At 38.2% G+C, this 18848-nt stretch overlaps 1 protein-coding gene across 1 annotated transcript; it reads right to left on the bottom strand.

The window, feature by feature from the left end:
* Positions 1 to 1119: 1119 nt before the first annotated feature.
* LOC138883470 (uncharacterized) lies at positions 1120 to 1905 on the bottom strand. The gene has a single exon (XM_070164159.1). The coding sequence runs from the start codon at positions 1903 to 1905 to the stop codon at positions 1120 to 1122; it is 786 nt and encodes a 261-aa protein (XP_070020260.1).
* Positions 1906 to 18848: the final 16943 nt, after the last annotated feature.

The following is an 18848-nucleotide window of genomic DNA, read 5'->3' as shown; positions in this document are numbered from 1 at the left end:
TTCAAATTGTTGAAAACTTTGGTGAAAGTGATGCTTCAACTGATTCCACAACCAATAACAGTGAATCTCAATCTGATTGAATGGTGTTTTAGGAGATGAATGGTGTTTATTCACTCAATTTTTTTGATTCTGATTGAATGGTGTTTTAGGAGATAAATGGTGTTTTCTGATTGAATGGTGTTTTAGGAGATGAATGGTCCTAAGTCCTAACCAGCAATTTTATGACAATCCGATCCGACAATCCAAAAAATTATTCGATCCGATCCAATGTTAATTCATATCGGATTTGAATTGCCCTTTTCAAAATCCGAAATTCGAAATCCGAATCCGATTCGTGCATAGCCCTAGTTAATGCGGTCTTGAGCTTCTGAAAGCTCGCATCGCAATCATCGAACGATCGGAACGGAGCACCCTTCTGGGTCAATCTAGTCAAAAGTGTTGCAATGGATGGAAGCCCTCCACAAACCGACAATAATAACCTGCTATACCAATTATGAACTGTCTCGATCTTCCTAGGATCTACCTTAATAACCTCACCTGATACCACATGCCCCAAGAATGCCACATAATCTAACTTGAACTCACACTTGGAGAACTTAGCATATAGCTTCTGTTCTCGCAAGATCTGAAGCACCACTCTCAAATGCTGCTCGTGCTCCTCTATACTACGCGAGTAGATCAATACATTATCAATGAAGACAATGACAAATGAGTCAATATATGGCAAAAACACCTGATTCATCAAGTCCATAAGCATCGTTGGGGAGTTAGTCAAGCCAAAAGACATCACTAGAAACTCATAGTGGCCATATCGAGTCCGAAAGGACGTCTTCGGGACATCTGAATCATGAATCTTCAACTGATGATACCCCGATCTCAAGCTGATCTTAGAGAACACCCCATTACCCTGCAATTGGTCAAACAAATCATCAATATTTGGCAAAGGGTACTTGTTCTTAATGACAACTTTATTCAACTGGCGGTAATCAATGTACATCTACATAGTCTCATCCTTCTTCTTCACGAACAATACCGGTGCACCCCAAGGAGACACACTCGGTTTGACGAACCCCTTTGCTAGCAACTACTCAAGATGTTCTTTCAACTCCTTCAACTCTTTCAGAGCCATGCGGTACAGTGGAATAGAGATAGGCTAGTACCTGGAGCCAAATCAATACAGAAATCGATATCGCGATCTGGTGGCATGCCTAGTAGATTAGAAAGAAACACATCAGAGAACTCCCAAACCACGGGAACTAAATCAATCATCGGAGTCTCTGCAACTATATACCGAAAATAAGCTAGATAAGCCAAATAGCCCTTCTCGACCATGTGTTGATCCTTCAGGAAAGAGATAACCCAACTAGGTGCACTGACAGATGAACCCTTCCACTCCAATCTAGGCAACTCTGGCATCGCCAAGGTAACAATCTTGGCATGGCAATCCAGGACGGCATGATATGGAGACACCCAGTCCATACCCAATATGACCTCAAATTCACTCATATTGAGCAACAGAAGATCCGCTCTAGTCACATAACCATAGAAAGTCATGATACATGACCGGTAGATCCGATCCACAACAATAGAATCGCTAACTAGCATGGGCATATATACATGAGTACCTAAGGACTCGAGGGGAATACCTAGAAAATGAGCAAATAGATATGAAACATATGTATATGCAGACCCTGGATCAAATAGTACCAAAGCATCCCTACCGCAGATAGAAATAACATCTATGATCACGGCATCTGAGGCTACTGCATTTGGTCTGGTTGGAAATGCATAGAACCTAGCTGGAGTGCCACCAGATTGGCCTCCACCTCTAGGACGGCCCCTACCTACCTGCTCTCTGCCTACGGGCGGCTGGACGACTAGTGCAGTAGCTGGTGTTGTAATCATAAGCTAATGACCCTAATGTACTACTTTGCCTCGAAGCTTGGGGCAGAATCTCCTCACCTGACCAAGATCCCCGCACTCGAAAAAACCTCTCGGTGCGAAAAATGACTGACCCTAAGTCTTACTTGGGTACCTGAACTACCACTAGAGGAACCCTGAATAGCCGGTGGATGGTAGGAGCTCTCTGGAATGGCACTGAAATAGGGCTACAATGGAGCTACTCGAGGAGGCGGCGATGCTGGATATGTGGGCCTACTATACTGACCCCTCACAAACTGACCTCTTCCCCAGACAAAGTACCACTGAACCCTCCAAAATATCGAAATCGTTTGTCCCTCAGTGTCTACTATCGATTCTTCTGACGAACACCCTTGATCCTCCGAGCTATCTTTACAACCAACTCGTAAGAAGTCCCCATCTCAACCTCTCGGGCCACAATGGCCTGGATACCAGAGTGCAAGCCCGCAACAAACCTCCACATTCTGTCTACATCGGTGGAGAGTATCATAAGTGCATAGCGAGACAACTCAAAGAATCTATCCTCATCGATCACCGACATCTGACCCTACTGAAGCTGCTCAAACTAAAATCGCAACTCTTCCCTCTAAGAGGGTGGAATATATCTATTCAGAAAGAGTCGTGTGAACTGGTCCCAAGTCAATAGAGGAGAGCCTGCTGGCCTGCCGAAAAGATAGGACTGCTACCATCTACGGGCCCTGCCCTCCAACTGAAAGGTGAAAAAGTCCACCTCATGGGACTCCAATATCCTCATGTTGTGCAGTCTATCCCTGCAATGATCAATAAAGTCCTGGGGGTCCTCATGTCACTCACCTCCAAAGATTGGATGATGTATCAAGGTCCATCTATCCAATAGCTTCTGTGGTTCACCGACCGCAACTGGTCTGGGCTCAGGTATAGCTGCTGCAATTGGCTGAGCTCTGCTCATGGGTAGTGCGCCCGGAGTTTGATATGCAGTAGCTGCATACCCTGGACCCTGAGCGGTAGGGGTCTGTGCTCCCCTCCCGCCTAAGATATGGCTGGTTTTGCTGGAAATAAACCAGCTTGCATCATGGAATCCATGAACTGCAACATATGACCATGACCTCCTGGAACCCTGGTGCGGACATGAAATCCACTAGGACTGGCTCCGCTGCAGTTACCTCGCCCTGCTCCTTAATAACAGGATCTTCCATTGGATCCACAGGTGGTACAACTGGAGCAACTCTAGGACACCCTCATCCTCTACCATGAGCTGGAACCCTCCCTCGGCCTCAACCTCGGCATCTAGCAATAGGGGGAGCAACTCCTCCACCGTCGGGTACATCTACCACGCGCGTTCTTACCATTTGTGAGAGAATAAGATAAAGATACTTAGCACAACATCAACTGCACAATAGGAGATGAAGAAAGAGTAGTTGTCTAACACCTTATAGCCTCTCGAAGATAAGTACGGAAGCCTCCGCACCGATCGACAAGACTCTATTAGGCCTTCACATAACTTGGGAGACCTACATGAACATAGTGCTCTGATACCATGTTGTCACGATCCAATTTTCCCTATAGGCCGTGATGGCACCCAACGTGTCGCTAGGCAAGCCAATGGTGAACTAGCGATGTATTTATTCTTTTTAATAATTTCAAAGTAGTTGATTTTTATTTATTAAATAAATGAGAAGTGGAAAATTATAGTAAAGTAAAGCATGAACCAATGAAAGAGCAAGATACGGGAAATAAATACCCAAAACCATAAAATGTCTTCTAGCATATTCTCAAAACCCTGTATCACAAGTGTATGAGCAACTAGTAGAATATACAAAACACCTATGCTACTATCCGAAATAAGATAGAAAGAAAGTAAATACAAAAGAAAGACTATGGTTGCTGCAGAACGGATCCAGAAAACAGCTCACTACTATGCCTCGGGGTAAAGGGGGTGCACGTATGGATGACTGCTAGATACACCTGCCTCAGATCCTGCACGACTAGAGCAGAAGTGTAGCGTGAGTACATAAATAACATGTACCTGGTAAGTATCTAGTCTAACTTCAAAGAAGCAGTGACGAGGAGTCGACATCGACACCTTACTATGAGCCAACAAATAAAATACAAAAATTCTAAATAGGCATGGAATACGCGAATAATAATAATAACACAATAGCAAGCAATGGATGAATGATTATTTAACTGATAGTCAATTTAAAGATCTCCAACTAACACATACTAACTCCAACAATTTCGGTCCAATAAATAAATTATTACCTCTCAAGTCATAAATATAATATCAAGTGCAATCAGGCTCCAAGCATATTCACGCACGATTTATGTCGAGATCGTACGGTCTGATCTAGAATAATGTGTACACTGCCGAGATCGAGCATCACGAACCATAGATGCATCTATTGTACTGCCAAGGTGTTCGTCCTGCTCTACAAGAAGAGAGAATACTCTATGAATTTCCATTTTAAAAGCTATCACAAGACTAATACACAAGGAAGCACAATTTCTATTAACGGTCAAGTAACCCGCCAAAACTCAAAGTAAGTGATATTCGATCTTTGCGAATCCTTTATCAAGTTTCAATATAATTTAGGCACATCAATTAACAAGTAGAGTGCAAAAAATACGAGTATTTCATGATTTGGGTCCTAAAACTACCTGAACTTAAGCATGATTAGTAGATATGCACGAGCTCTGGTCACCTTGTGCATACGTAGCCCCCACAATTAGAAGAAAATAGTAATTTAAAATACCTATGGGGTGAGTTTTCTCTTACAATGTTAGGCAAAAGACTTACCTCGTATCAAAGCACACTTTTTTGCCCACGAATTCACTCTAAAGTCTCAACTTGGTGCCGAACAATCCGAAGCTAGCCAAATGTTATATAAATTAATTAATATACACTCACAAGTTCATAATTTTTCTATTAGAGTAATTACCCAACCCCAAATTGGAAGATTCTTAAGATTTACCCTCTGGATCACGTGCTCGGATTTCAAAAATTTTAGAAGATAAATATTAGCCATAATCTCACGAACTCAAATATATAATTTTCTCTCAATTCCATAATCATTTTCGTGGTTAAATTACATTTTTATCAAAACCTAAGTTTTTCAACAATTTCCTATAATTTACACATTTTACATGTTAAAATCTACCCATAATTTATGTATTAAACTTACATTGGGTGGGAGTTACTTACCTTCAATAGCTAGGTGAAAACCCCTCTCCAAGAAGCTCCCAAAATCGACCAAGGAAATGAAAAATGAGAGAAAATAGCCTAAGTCTCGTTTTTAAAACAAGTCTCTGCCCAGGCATTCGTTCTTCACGATCGCGGAAGAGGTCTCGTGATCGCGAAGGCAACAGCCCAGGCCCAAAAATTTTGACCATCGTGAACGTGACAAAGTCCACACAAATGCGAAGACTCGCCTGACCTACCCTAGGCGAACGCGAGGGCTTCTTTGCGAACGCGAACACCAACAGCGTGCCATCTAGCTCCAGCCTCCTCTACGCGAACGCAGGCCCATTCACGTGAATGCGAAGGTCACATGTCCCAAACCTTCATGGACGCGGACTGGCTATCGCGAACGCTTAGCAAAAATTCCCAGTCCTCCATTTTTCCTCCTGCACGAACGCGACCCCTCCATCGTGATCGCGAAGAAGGAAACGTGAACTAGCAGTGACAATATTTTGGACTTAGAAAAAAGAGGATTACTACTTTATGATAATAATTTGGTAGAATGTATGTCTGAAGCTGTAAGTTATCAAATGCAGTCCAGTTTAAGACAATTATTTACTATGTTATTAATTTACTGTAATCCAACTATTCCAAGAGAATTATGGGAAAATTTTGAAAAAAAACTTTCAAAAGAAATTCGAATATACATACAAGGGAAATCCGTTACAAAGTGTTAAACCATATTAACAACATTTTCCATTCAATGGGCCGAGATATTAATGAATTTGAACTAATTTCACAAATGATAAAGCCATTTGCAATAGCAAAAGAAGCTAAAGATGTTCATTTTGAAAGAAACATCATTGTTAGCGAACAAGATTTAATGTTAGAAAATAAATTAAACATTGAACAAAGAAGAGCTTACAATATGATTCTTGACAGAATATTTTCAAATAGAGCAGGGGTATTCTTTATTTACGGTTCCGGTGGAACTGGTAGAAGCTCTTTATATCGTGCTTTACTAGCTACTGTGAGGTAGAGAGGATTTATAGCTTTAGCAACTGCAAGTTCTGGTATTGCAGCTTCACTTCTTCCTTGATGTCATGATCCAATTTTCCCTATAGGTCGTGATGGTGCCCAACGTCGTCGCTAGACAAGCCAACGGTGAACTAGCCATGTATTTATTCCTTTTAATAATTTCAAAGCAGTTGATTTTTATTTATTAAATAAATGAGAAGTGAAAAATTATAGTGAAGTAAAGCGTGAACTAGTGAAAGAGAAAATACGATGAAATAAATATTCAAAATCATAAAGTGTCTACTAGCATGTTCCCAAGACCTAGTGTCACAAGTATATGAATAACTAGTAGAATACACAAAACACCTACGCCACTGTTTGAAATAAGATAGACAAAAAGTAAATACAAAAGAGACATTGCGGGTTCTACAAAACAGACTTAGAGAGCAACTCACCCCTATGCCTCGGGGTAACGGGGGTGCGTGCCTGAATAACTGCCAGATGCACCTGCCTCAGATCCTGCACAATTAGTGCAGAAGTATAGCGTGAGTACATAAACAACATGTACCCAGTAAGTATCCAGTCTAACTTCGAATAAATAGTAACAAGGTGTCGATATCGACACTTACTACAGGCCAACAATTAAAATACAGAAATTTTAAATAGGCACGGAATATATGAATAATGATAATAATAATAATAACACAATAAGCATTAAATGATTCCTTAACTGATAGTCAATTTAAAAATCTCCAACTGACACATGCTAACTTCAACAATTTCATGCCATCAAATAAATTATAACCTCTCAATTCATAAAAATAATATCAAGTGTATTCGGGCTCCGAGCATTATCACGTACGATTTACGCCGAGGTCGTACGATCCGATCCAGAATAATGTGTAAACTGTCGTGGGTCAAACAGAATGAAACATAGATGCATCTATTATACTACCGAGGCGGACTTTCTGCTCCCAAAAGAGTAGTGTTATCATACAACCGAGGTGAACGTCCCGATCACATAAGAGTGGAGAAGTTTACCTCGCTCGCAGAAGTACTTGCAATTCGAGAGGACATAGATTTCTCAAAGTTATTAAGTATTCGTCAATTCTTCCAAAACTAAGAAATATAAATCGAAAATGGCAACTTTAAATCCCTTGTCTTAGCTCTATTCAAGACAGTTAATGTAACGACCCGACTTGTCGTTTTAAGAATTAACGCCTCATTCAACGACTTAAGATCTCGACCAGCTTCGTAATATGTATTATGACACGCATGTGAGGTCGAGTTTGGTTTTCGAAAGATTCGGAGTTAAATATAAAGAATATTTTGAGGCTTAAGTTGGAAAAGTCAACCGGATGTTGACTTATGTGTTAGAGGGTTCGGATGTGAGTTCTAATGGTTCGGTTAGCTTCGGGAGGTGATTTGTGACTTAGGAGAGTGATCGGAAGTGGTTTTGGAGGTACGGTATAGAATTAGGCTTGAATTGGCGAAGTTAGTATTTTGGCGGAGTCCGATTGATAGGTGAGATTTTGATCCAAGGGTCGGAATGGAATTCCAAGAGTTTCTGTAGCTTCGTTATGTCATTTTGGACTTGTCTGCAAAACTTGAGGTCATTCGGACTAGTTTTCATGTGTTTCGGCATCGGTTGTGAAATTTGAAAATTAAATAAGTTCTTAGGCTTGAATCCATGCATAATTGGTGATTTTGATGATATGTGATGTGATTTGAGGCCTCGACTAAGTCTGTGATGTATTTTCAGACTTGTTAGTGCTTTTGGTTAGCGTCCTGGGGGCCTCGGGTGTGTTTCGGGTGAGTTTTGAGCGACTACGGACACCCCGGAACTTAGAAAAATGGAGAGGGCAGCAGTGGCGGCGCGGACCGCGCTCCTTCTCGCGCTGGGCGCGCGGCCGCGCAGGGGAAGAATCTGCAGGTCACTGGTCCTACTTCGGAAGCTCATATCTTTTGATCCGAAAGGAATTTTGAGGTAATTCAAAAATGAAAGTTGTAGCCCTTCGTGTCTAGTTTCCCGTAAGGTAAAGATATCGCAATTTGGATATATGTAGAGAAAGTTATGTCCAAAATACTAAAGCCTGTCCCTGCAGAGCAACGCCTGCGCGACCGCGGACGTTTCTGCGCGGACCCCGCTGATTTTGCGCGGACCGCGGTCATTTTTGTGCGGTCAGCGGTGTCGGAATACGAGGGGTACTCTATAAATACGAGGTTTTGGGTTTTTATTTGATATTTTGACCTAGAGAGCTCGGATTTTGGCGATTTTTCGAAGGTTTTTCAAGAAATTGGTCGGGGTAAGTGATTCTAACTTAGATTTGGTTAGAGTACATGAATCTATCACTGAATTCATCATTTAATTCGTGATTTGAGATGGAAATTGGGAAGAAAATTGTGGAACCTTTCAAAAATGTAAAATGATGATTTGAAGGACCAAATGGTATCGGAATTGGATAATTTTGGTATGGTTGGACTCGTGGTTGAATGGGTGTTCATATTTTGCTACTTTCGTCGGATTCTGAGACGTGGGCCCCACGGGCAATTTTGAGTTAAATTTCGGATTTTAATGGAAAATGTAGAAAATTCATATGTAATGAATTCTTATAATTTTTATTGACTGAATCGAATTGTTTTATGATTAGATTTGAGAATTTCGGACACGAATTCGCGAGGCAAAGGCTTGAGTTGGCCGTGGAAGTTCGAGGTAAGTGTTTGTTCTAACTTTGGCTTGAGGGAATAGGATTAGGATGTTATTTGCTACTTGCTAACGTGGAGTACGGTGTATAGGCATGGTGACGGTTATCTATGCACCGGAGTCTAGCATGACCGTGGGTCTTAATTGCTTTTAATTCGAATAATGTGACACAATCTCCTTGTTTACTTGATGAGTTTCATATAATGTGAACGATTGAGGTAGAATTGTGATTGGTGTACTTTTGGAGCGTTAGCTCGAACATGAATGTGTTAGTTGAGGAAGAAGTGATTTAAAAAGAGAATGTGTTGTGAGTACTCCCTTGTCGGGATGTGTAGACTGATATATATACTCTCCCTTGTCGGGATATTTTGGGCTGTTAGTTGTACCCTTGTCGGGTTAAAGGTATTGAGTTGTTATCCTCCCCTGAAGGGGCCTACTATATGAAGTCAGATATTATATATGATATTATGGGATCGTGTGGCACGCCGTCCACTTATATATGATATTATGGGATCGTGTGGCACGCCGTCCACTTATATATGATATTATGGGATCGTGTGGCACGCCGTCCACTTATATATGATATTATGGGATCGTGTGGCACGCCGTCCACTTATATATGATATTATGGGATCGTGTGGCACGCCGTCCACTTATATATGATATTATGGGATCGTGTGGCACGCCGTCCACTTATATATGATATTATGGGATCGTGCACGAAGGGTGATGCCGTGCATTATTTTGGTGAGAGAGTGTTAAAGCACGAAGGGTGATGACGTGTACTTTATGTTTGCTGTGTTTTCTTGTTATTAACAATTCAAGTGTATTAACTGTTTAGATCACTTTACTGTAGTAATCCTTTGTGTTGGAATCCATAGTGTTTACAATACTTCGCCTTATTATTTTAATATGTTCAATACTTCAAATTTCAAGAATTGTTACATTCTTAGCTCAATTGATTTCTCGACTAAAGGTTCCTTAAACCGCTTGAGGTTGTACTTTACTTAAAAAGGAATTTCTACTATGCTTTGATTTATTAATTTTTCGTATTAAGGGTAATGATTCCTTCGATATTGTACTTTAATTGAAAATGATATTTTCTTTATCAAATGATTTCTAAAAATAACTTCATCTTTTCTTGTTGATTTCCTAATTGGGTTGGAAGTTGTACTCTACTTTATGTTAAGTGAATGAGGCTCCTTGAACATTCTTAATTGTACTGGGTTATGGAACCTATGAGCTGAGTAACATGAGAATATTGTTGTGCAATGTGAGACAGAATATGTGGGTACAAGGTGCCGGGGAAAATATTATGGTTTTATTTAATGGCACGTGAGCTGTCTGTGCGGTTGTGACATAAATATGGGCACGAGGTGCTGTGAAATTTTGAAAGTGGGCTGAGACCTATATTATTTATGATTATGAAATGAGGTGTCACAAGATGACCTTTACTCGAAAGAATTATATTCGAAAGATGTTTATCTGAAAGATATCTATTTGAAGGAAATATATTCAAAATATGTTTATTGAAAAGCATATTATCTTAGAGATTATTACTTGAAGGATTTATAGGCGAAAGGTTTATATTTGAAGGACTTGATTAATTGATTGCACTTGTATTTATTATTTGTTGAGAAACATTTATGGTCTTCTTGTTGCCTGCTATTTATCTCACTGGTTGATCATTGTTGCCATCGTTGTTATCTGCTTCCTATTATTTTTGTACGCTATATGGCACAAGTTTATTCGGTAGTCTGGTCCTAGTCTCGTCACTACTTCGCCGAGGTTAGGCTAGACACTTACCAGCACATGGGGTCGGTTGTGCTGATACTACACTTCTGTAAATTTTTGTGTACAGATCCAGGTATTTGATCAATAGTAGTTGTTCGTTGCAGTGGAGACTCGAGATAAACCTACTGCAGCCTTCGCGGTCCTCGGAGTCGCCTTCAATTGTACTTATTTCCATATGTTCCTTTTGTTCGGAACATTGATGTACTTATTTTGTATGGCTCTTAGAAAAAGCTTATGACTTGTACTACCGGTTTTGGGAATTGTATTTTGTTCAGAGTAATTTAATTTAAAGTTAGTAAATACCCATATTATTACAGTAAATGTTAGGCTTACCTAGTTTAGAAACTAGGTGCCATCACGACTTCTTTGGAGGGAGTTTTGGGTCGTGACAGTTAATACGCATGATACATACAACAATACAATTAAAAGAATGATGTGGATCTAAGACTACCCGGACATATCATGGAATATAGCTACACACGAACTCTCGTCACATCGTGCATACATAGCTCCCCATACAAGTAATACACAACAAAGGTACACCTAAGGGGATGAGTTCCCTCTTACAAGGTTAGACAAGAGATCTACCTCATTCTCAAGCTCACTACCGGTCCACAAATCCACTCTAAAGCCTCAACTTGGTGCCAAACAATCCGAAACTATCCAAATATTATATAAATTAATCAATATACACTCACAAGTTCATAATATAGCTATTAGAAAAATTACCCAACCCAAATTGAAAGATTCCTAAAATTCACCCCAGGGCCCAAATGACCGAATTTTGAAAATTTTCGAAGATAAATGTTACCCATAACCTCACGAACTCAAATATATAATTTCTACCCAATTCCATAATTATTTTCATAGTTAAATATCATTTTTATTAAAACCAAGATTTTTTAACAAAATACTATAATTTCTACAATTTTCGTGTTAAGATCTACCCATAATCTAGGTATTAAAGTCACATTGTGTAGAATACACTTACATCAAGATGCTAGGTGAAAATCCCTCTTTACAAAGCTCCAAAATTGGCTAATAAATGATAGAAGTGAACAAAATGTCCTAAATCCCAATTTTTATTAAGTCACTGCCCATGTCTGGCTTCTTCGCGATCTCGGACAAGCCCTCGCGATCGCGAAGGCAACACTTACGAACCCAGAAAAGGTCTTCTTCATGACCACGAGAAGCCACTCGCGAAAGCGATGAACTGAGTCGCCCACTCATCGTGAACGCGTGCCTTCACTCGCAAACGCGAGGGCTTCTACGCGAATGCGGCGAGTCAACAACGAACGCGAAGGCCAATGGTTCCATGCCTCGGTGAATGCGATCCTTTATTCGTGAATGCAAAAAGTAAAAGTGTACAGTCCCCAAATCCTTCATCGCGAACACGAGATTCCTTCCATGTTCACGAAGAAGGAAACCAGAACTAGCACACCAGCAGTTTTGGGCTTAACTCCGGGCGGTCCTAAACGCACCCGAGCCCCCTGGGACCCCATCCATCTACACCAACAAGTCTATAACCATAATACGTACCTGCTCGAACTCTCGAAACACATAAAACAATATCGAAATTAAGAATCACACCCCAAAACCAAATTGAATCAACTTATGTACTTCAAACTTCTTAAACTACTCGGAATGACGCAAAATTTTGTGTGCAAATCTTAAATCACCATACGAAACTATTCCCAGGCTTGGAATACCAAACAAACTTCGATAATAACAAAACCTACTCCAAACCAAACTTAAAGAACTTGAAAACCTTCAATGTGCCAACTTTCAATATTAAGCGCTGAAACGCTCCCGGGTCATCCGAAAACCAATTCGAACATATGCCGAAATACAAAATTATCATTCGAACCTATTGTGATGGTCAAATATCGGTTCTGATGTTGTTTACTAAAAATGTTGACTCATGTCAAACTTAACCATTATAAGCCACTATTAAGGAACTAAGTGTTCCGATTTCAACCCAAGCCCTTCCAAATCCGAACTAACCATTTTCGCAAGTCATAAAACCGTAAAAGCACATATGGAAAGTCTTAATTAGGGGAATAGAGATTTAAAAAGCAAAATGACCGGTCGGATCGTTACACTAGAGGACGAACTGCTCATTGCCGCTTTAAAATTTCCATCGATGTTAATGAGAATTTCAGCTGCAATATTAGTAAACAAAGTTCATTAGCATCTTTAATACGAGATGCAAAATTAATCGTATGAGATGAAATTTCAATGGCAAAAAAAGAAATGGTTGAAACATTTGATTTGCTTTTAATAGATCTAATGGAAACTAATATTTTAATTGGTGTAAAAATAGTTGCCTTCAACGGTGATTTTAGACAAACTCTTCCCGTAGTTCGTTGTAAAAAAAAAAGAGAAGTTTTTATTTGTGAAAGTTTATTGTGCTCTGAAATTTGGAATCAACATGAAAAATTACAACTATCGGAGAACATGCGCGCAAAAACAGATCCTACTTTTTGTGAATATTTAATTAGCATTGGTGATGGAAAAGAAAATAAAATGACCATGGAAAAATTTAAATTCCTCATTTTTTCATTATTCTTTTTACTTCTAAAAAAGAATCGTTGTATCTACTCTCCCCTAAATTAAAGGAAATGCAGACTTTGCTAATGGAGTAACACTAATAATAACATTAACAATAAGAGAACTGGGAGATTAGTTTTATATTCCTTTATAAATGTTCTTTTGATTTTATGATACTTTTCCCCGAGAGATTGGTACAATTTTTACATTCCTATGCTACATAGGAAACCTTATTACCCTCAATGTTTAAGGTTTGACTTAATTATATTTAGTATATCAAATTACCAATTCTATACCATAATTAATTAAAGGTATAATTAATTGTACATTATTTACTCATTAATTAAAGGAATTTGCACGTTTCTCTCTCCTAACCCCTAAGTCTCACCCACGTTTTACCCATACACTACAAAAAATTTGTCAAATTGTGGCGGTTTATTTATGGGGGTCATAAAAAACTCCCACTATACATTTGTTTTGTGGCGTTTGAGCCAACTCCCACAAAATAGTTCTTATTGTGGCGGTTCAAATGTGGGGTTATAAAAGACCCCTACTATATATTTAATTCGTGGCGTTTGTTCCAACCTCCTCAATTTTTTTCTTATTATGGCAGTTTTTTTGTGAAGGTTTTTGATAACCTCCACAAATATATCAATTCAACAGTTTGAGAAATTGTTGCAATTCGATACAAATTAATGATTTGACGCATGCAAATTTTTAGTTATTTTTTCCACCTTATTTCTTTAAAATTTAATCTAATTATGTATTTTAGTTAAAATAACTGCGGATTAATGCAGTTTACATCAATATTTATATCTTCTAGTTTGTAATCTTTTTCTCCTCACTTTCTTCAACTGCAAAAAGAAGATATGAGGTCTTCTATGATCTCTCTATGTCTTACTCGCTAGTTTTTCATTTGTTGTCTTTGTACATTTCTATAATTCGTCTCTTTATCTTTAGCACAAAATAAATAGACATCTATTTCATTTTTTCCTCATAGGTTTTTTTATTTATAGATTATACGAAATGTCTACCCATAAATACTAAACATAAATTCTAACCACGTGAGTATCGTGAATCTTTAGGTGCAAAAAAAGAATGTGACCGGCGTTGGACCACGATATTGGTAACAAAAGAATAATGCAAAATGAGCCATCACAAAAGTTGAGGTATGGCTCACCAAAAGCAAGAAATGAATGGTGATTCAAGCTAGTCTCACCGTTACAAGTGATACTTGTCACCAAAGAAGAAGACAAATATATAGAGAATTGAATACATCAGATACTCACCGAGTCTCATTGAACAAAATGTACGGTCAACGAGGCCAAATATAAACGAAAAAATATGCTTTAGGTTAACCATAAATAATATTTTGCATTCATAGGTAACAGCTACACATTAGATGAACAACAATTGCAGGAGAGTTAATTTTTTTATTTTGTTTGAGATAATTTAAATTATAAAGGGGTATAGGTAATTGCAATACTTAGCATGCGAATTTTCTTTATTTTCATCATAGCAGGCGTTCTACGTTCAAAATAGTATTTTCAAAGGCGGGTGTGTGAGGCGAGCCATTTTACTATGGGACGATGTGTAAGCCCCATAAATCTTTAATTTTTTTAATTTAAAAATTACGCATAAATAGAAAGTCTATTAAAGTTTAAGAAATTTAAAAAGAAAGTAAAGAACTCATAAAAAAAATATCTAGTATGCTTTTACAAATAAAAATAATACAATAGTGTTAAAGTTGTTGTGAGATACAACTATAATGTCTTAATTTTCAAACAATTAGAAAATTATAATTTCTTTAAAAATATATAAAGATATATTTTACCTCCCTAAAAATAATTAATCAAGAAAGTTCATCAATACTATAATTTAAAAGATTACTCCTTCATGTATATACAAAATTACTTTCAAAGAGCAAAACAATACAAGCCTAATAGTTTAAGACATGAAAACCAATAATAATAAGATACAAATTTTGATTATTTAATTTAGAAGAAATATTCTAATGATATTCACATTCACAATGCTCTCAATTATTAAATTTGACTCATGCAAAATTTTAGTTATTTGTTCCACCTTATTTCTTTAAAATTTAATCAAATTACGTATGTTAGTTAAAACAACTGCGAATTAATGAAATTTACATCAATACCTATACTTTCTAGTTTGTAATCTTTTTCTCCTCACTTTCTTCAACTGCAAAACGAAGATATGAGGTCTTCCATGATCTCTCTATGTCTTACTCACTAGTTTTTCATTTATTGTCTTTGTACATTTCTATAATTCGTCTCTTTATCTTTAGCAAAAAATAAATAGACATCTATTTCATTTCTTCCTCATAGGTTTTTTATTTATAGATTATACGAAATGTCCCATAAATACTAAACATAATTTATAACCACGTGAGTATCGTGAACCTTTAGGTGCAAAAAAAGAATGTGATCGGCGTTGGACCACGACATTGGGTAATAAAAGAATAATGCAAAATGAGTCATCACAAAAGTTGAGGTGTGGCTCAACAAAAGCAAGGAATGAACTGTGATTCAAGCTAGTCTCACCGTCACAAGTGACACTACAACATTATGCATTTATAGCTACGGAATCTTAGCTATGAATTTAAAAATCATGGCTAATACCTAGCAATAGCCACAGAAATTAAAATTCTATTGCTATTTCCAGAATCGTAAAATTTCCTAGCTACAAATATTAAATTGGCAAAGCTAATTCCTCATATTTGCTATAATTGCTAACATTCATGGCAAAAACTACTTAAATAGCTATAAATTCATTGCTACAATAAAATTTCATAGCTAATTATAAGTTTTTGCCACACGTCAAAAGTTATCGTAGTAATAATAACCTTTTAGCTACAATAAATAATTTGAAATAAAATGTTGTAGCTAAATGAATAGTTTTGCTACAAGTTAAAGAAATTTGTTGCAGTAGTTAAATGATATATCCACGAATTTATTGCTATGGTGAAATTTCGTAGCTAATCATTAGTTTTTGCTACGACTTGAAACTTATTATAACAATAGTAACCTTTTAGCCATAATAAATTATCTAAAATAAAATACCGTAGCTAAATGAATATTTTTGCCTCGAGTTAAGAAGGGTTGTGGCAATATAAGTTAAATTAGCCACAGATTTATTGTTAAGATGGAATTTTGTGGCTAATCATTAGTTTTTGCCTCGAGATGAAACTTACTGTAGCAAAGTAATTTTGTAGCCACAATAAATTATTTGAAATAAAATGTTACTAAATAATACTTTGGCTTCAAGTTCTAAAAAAATATTGTAATAATTAGTTTAATAGCTAATATTATGTCACGACCCAAAACCCGACCCGTCGTGATGGCGCCTATCGCGAAACTAGGCTAGCCTCAACTCAACAATCAACACTATAATAATAAGTTTGAAAATATTTACGGAAGCTTTTAACAGTTAAAGAATTATTTGAAACTGTCACGACCCCAAATACCAGTCATGATGGCGCCTATCACATTACTAGGCAAGTCAAACCAACCATTAAATCAAAACCCATTTTTCATTTAATAATCCATTTTCCAACACGGGTTCAAATACCAATTTTCATCATAAGTGTTTAAAACAGCAAATTATATATACGGAAGTCAATAAAACATAAAACTACACAACCCCAAATATCTAGTGTCACGAGTCTAGAGCCTCTACTACATAACTGACTGTCTGATACAACACAAGTCTAGAAAAATGCGGAAAAGAACAAGGTAAGAAGGAGAAAACAGGGTTGCGGACACCATGTAGCTACCTTGAAATCTCCGACAACCTCTGGATCAGCTGAGTACCCTCACTCTGCCATTCGGGCACCTGGATCTACACACAAGGCGCGGGGAGTAACGTGAGTACGTCAACTCAGTAAGTAATTAAAGTAAATAAGGTTTGAAAGTAGTGACGAGCAGTTAAAAATTATATAACTGAATAAACAACAGGATAACAGGTCAACTTCACAGTTTAAAACCAGTTTCGTCGGAAAATCATCAATTTCAGCTTAAAACACTTGAAATCATATACTTAGCAATTTTCCAACAGAGGCTATTTTTAGAAAAAGAGCGAAATCAGTGAAAAATATCATAACTAGGCCCCTCGGGCAAGGTATCACTTAGAATATGGCCTCTCGGGCAGCCTCTAAGTCACTCGTGACTCACTCTCGTCACTCAATACTTACTCTCAGCAATCAGGCTCATGAGTATCTCATAATAATAGAAATCATAGTAACCACCGCGGCGTGCAGCCCGATCCGTAATTTATAATCGACTACGCTCACTGGGGGTGTACAAACTCTGGAGGGACTCCTACATCCCAAACGTCTTATCGCTGCAGCGCGCAGCCCGATCCAGTATATATCTCTACATCGTGCATCCCGATCCATATAAGTATCATTGCGGCGTGCAATCCGATCCATAATATATACATACAATATCCTCACTATTAGGTTCTCAACCTCTAACAATAGAAATTAGGGAACTCAGCCTAAACAGTCCTCACAATTAAAAGTGGAGTGATAAAACTAGGTTTAAACATTTAAACAGGTAAAACGTGACTGAGGATATGCTTTCAATAAGTAAAGCGAGGAAAAATAGTAAAAATGCCCCTAAGAGTCTCAACAGGTCGGCACAAGGCCCCAAACATGGCATACATCCCATAATACAGTATAAATGACTAAAGTACGAAATAATATGAGATTCCACTCAAATACGTGGCTTAATAGTCACTACGGAACGGACCAAGTCACAATCCCTATCGGTGCACGCCCACACGCTCGTCACCTAGCATGTGCATCATCGCGTTTATCAAAACAAGTCAACCGGGGTTTGTACCCTCAGTTTTAGATTTACAATGGTTACTTACCTCAAACCGGTGAAAATACTACTCCGCGACGCCTTTGCCCCTCAAATCGGCCTCCGCTCGCGTCGAATCTATCCAAAATCAGAATCACGACGACAAAATATGATAAGGAAACGAAGCCCAAATGAAAATAATCAAATTATACCAAAATCCCGAAATTAGCCAAACCCGACCTCGGGCCCATGTCTCGAAACTCGATAAAAATTATATCAACGGAATCCTTATCTTCCTAAGAGTCCATACATACCAATAACACTAAAACCAGAGTCCAAATGATCCTCAAATTCTCATTTTAAAGTCTCTTAATCTCAAACCCTAAATCCTAAATTTTAGGCTTTAAATTCGATTAATCATAGCTCCAATCCGTGAAATAGTAGCATAGGAACGAGTTTTAGGTCCAAATTCCTTACCTCAATGAAGTTCCCTTGAAATCCCTCTTCAAAATCATCCAAAAAGCTCCCAAGCCGAATTAGATATGGTGAAAATAGCTCAAAATCGCGAAGGACACAATTTATACCTTCTGCCCATATATTTTAGCATCTGCGGCCCCATAACCGCTTCTGCAGTACCGTATTTGCGGTCCTCGAACTGCTTCTGCGGAAATCACTTAAGTCCCCAGGTTTCGCATCTGCGATGAACTATACCGCACCTGCGCCTTCGCAGATGCAGTCCCACAACCGCTTCTGCGGTTCCTCTTCTGCATATGTGGCGTCGCACCTGCGGTCGCCAATCCGCATGTGCGGAAATACCAGAAGCAGCAAAAATCTGCAGCTGCAACAATTTCTCAAACTCCCCGTCAACCATCCAAAA

This window comes from Nicotiana sylvestris, chromosome 12 (assembly GCF_000393655.2).
Source record: "Nicotiana sylvestris chromosome 12, ASM39365v2, whole genome shotgun sequence".
Taxonomy (NCBI): Eukaryota; Viridiplantae; Streptophyta; class Magnoliopsida; order Solanales; family Solanaceae; genus Nicotiana; species Nicotiana sylvestris.
The sequence above is the reverse complement of the archived record's forward strand: the minus strand, read 5'-3'. Positions and strand labels throughout refer to the sequence as shown.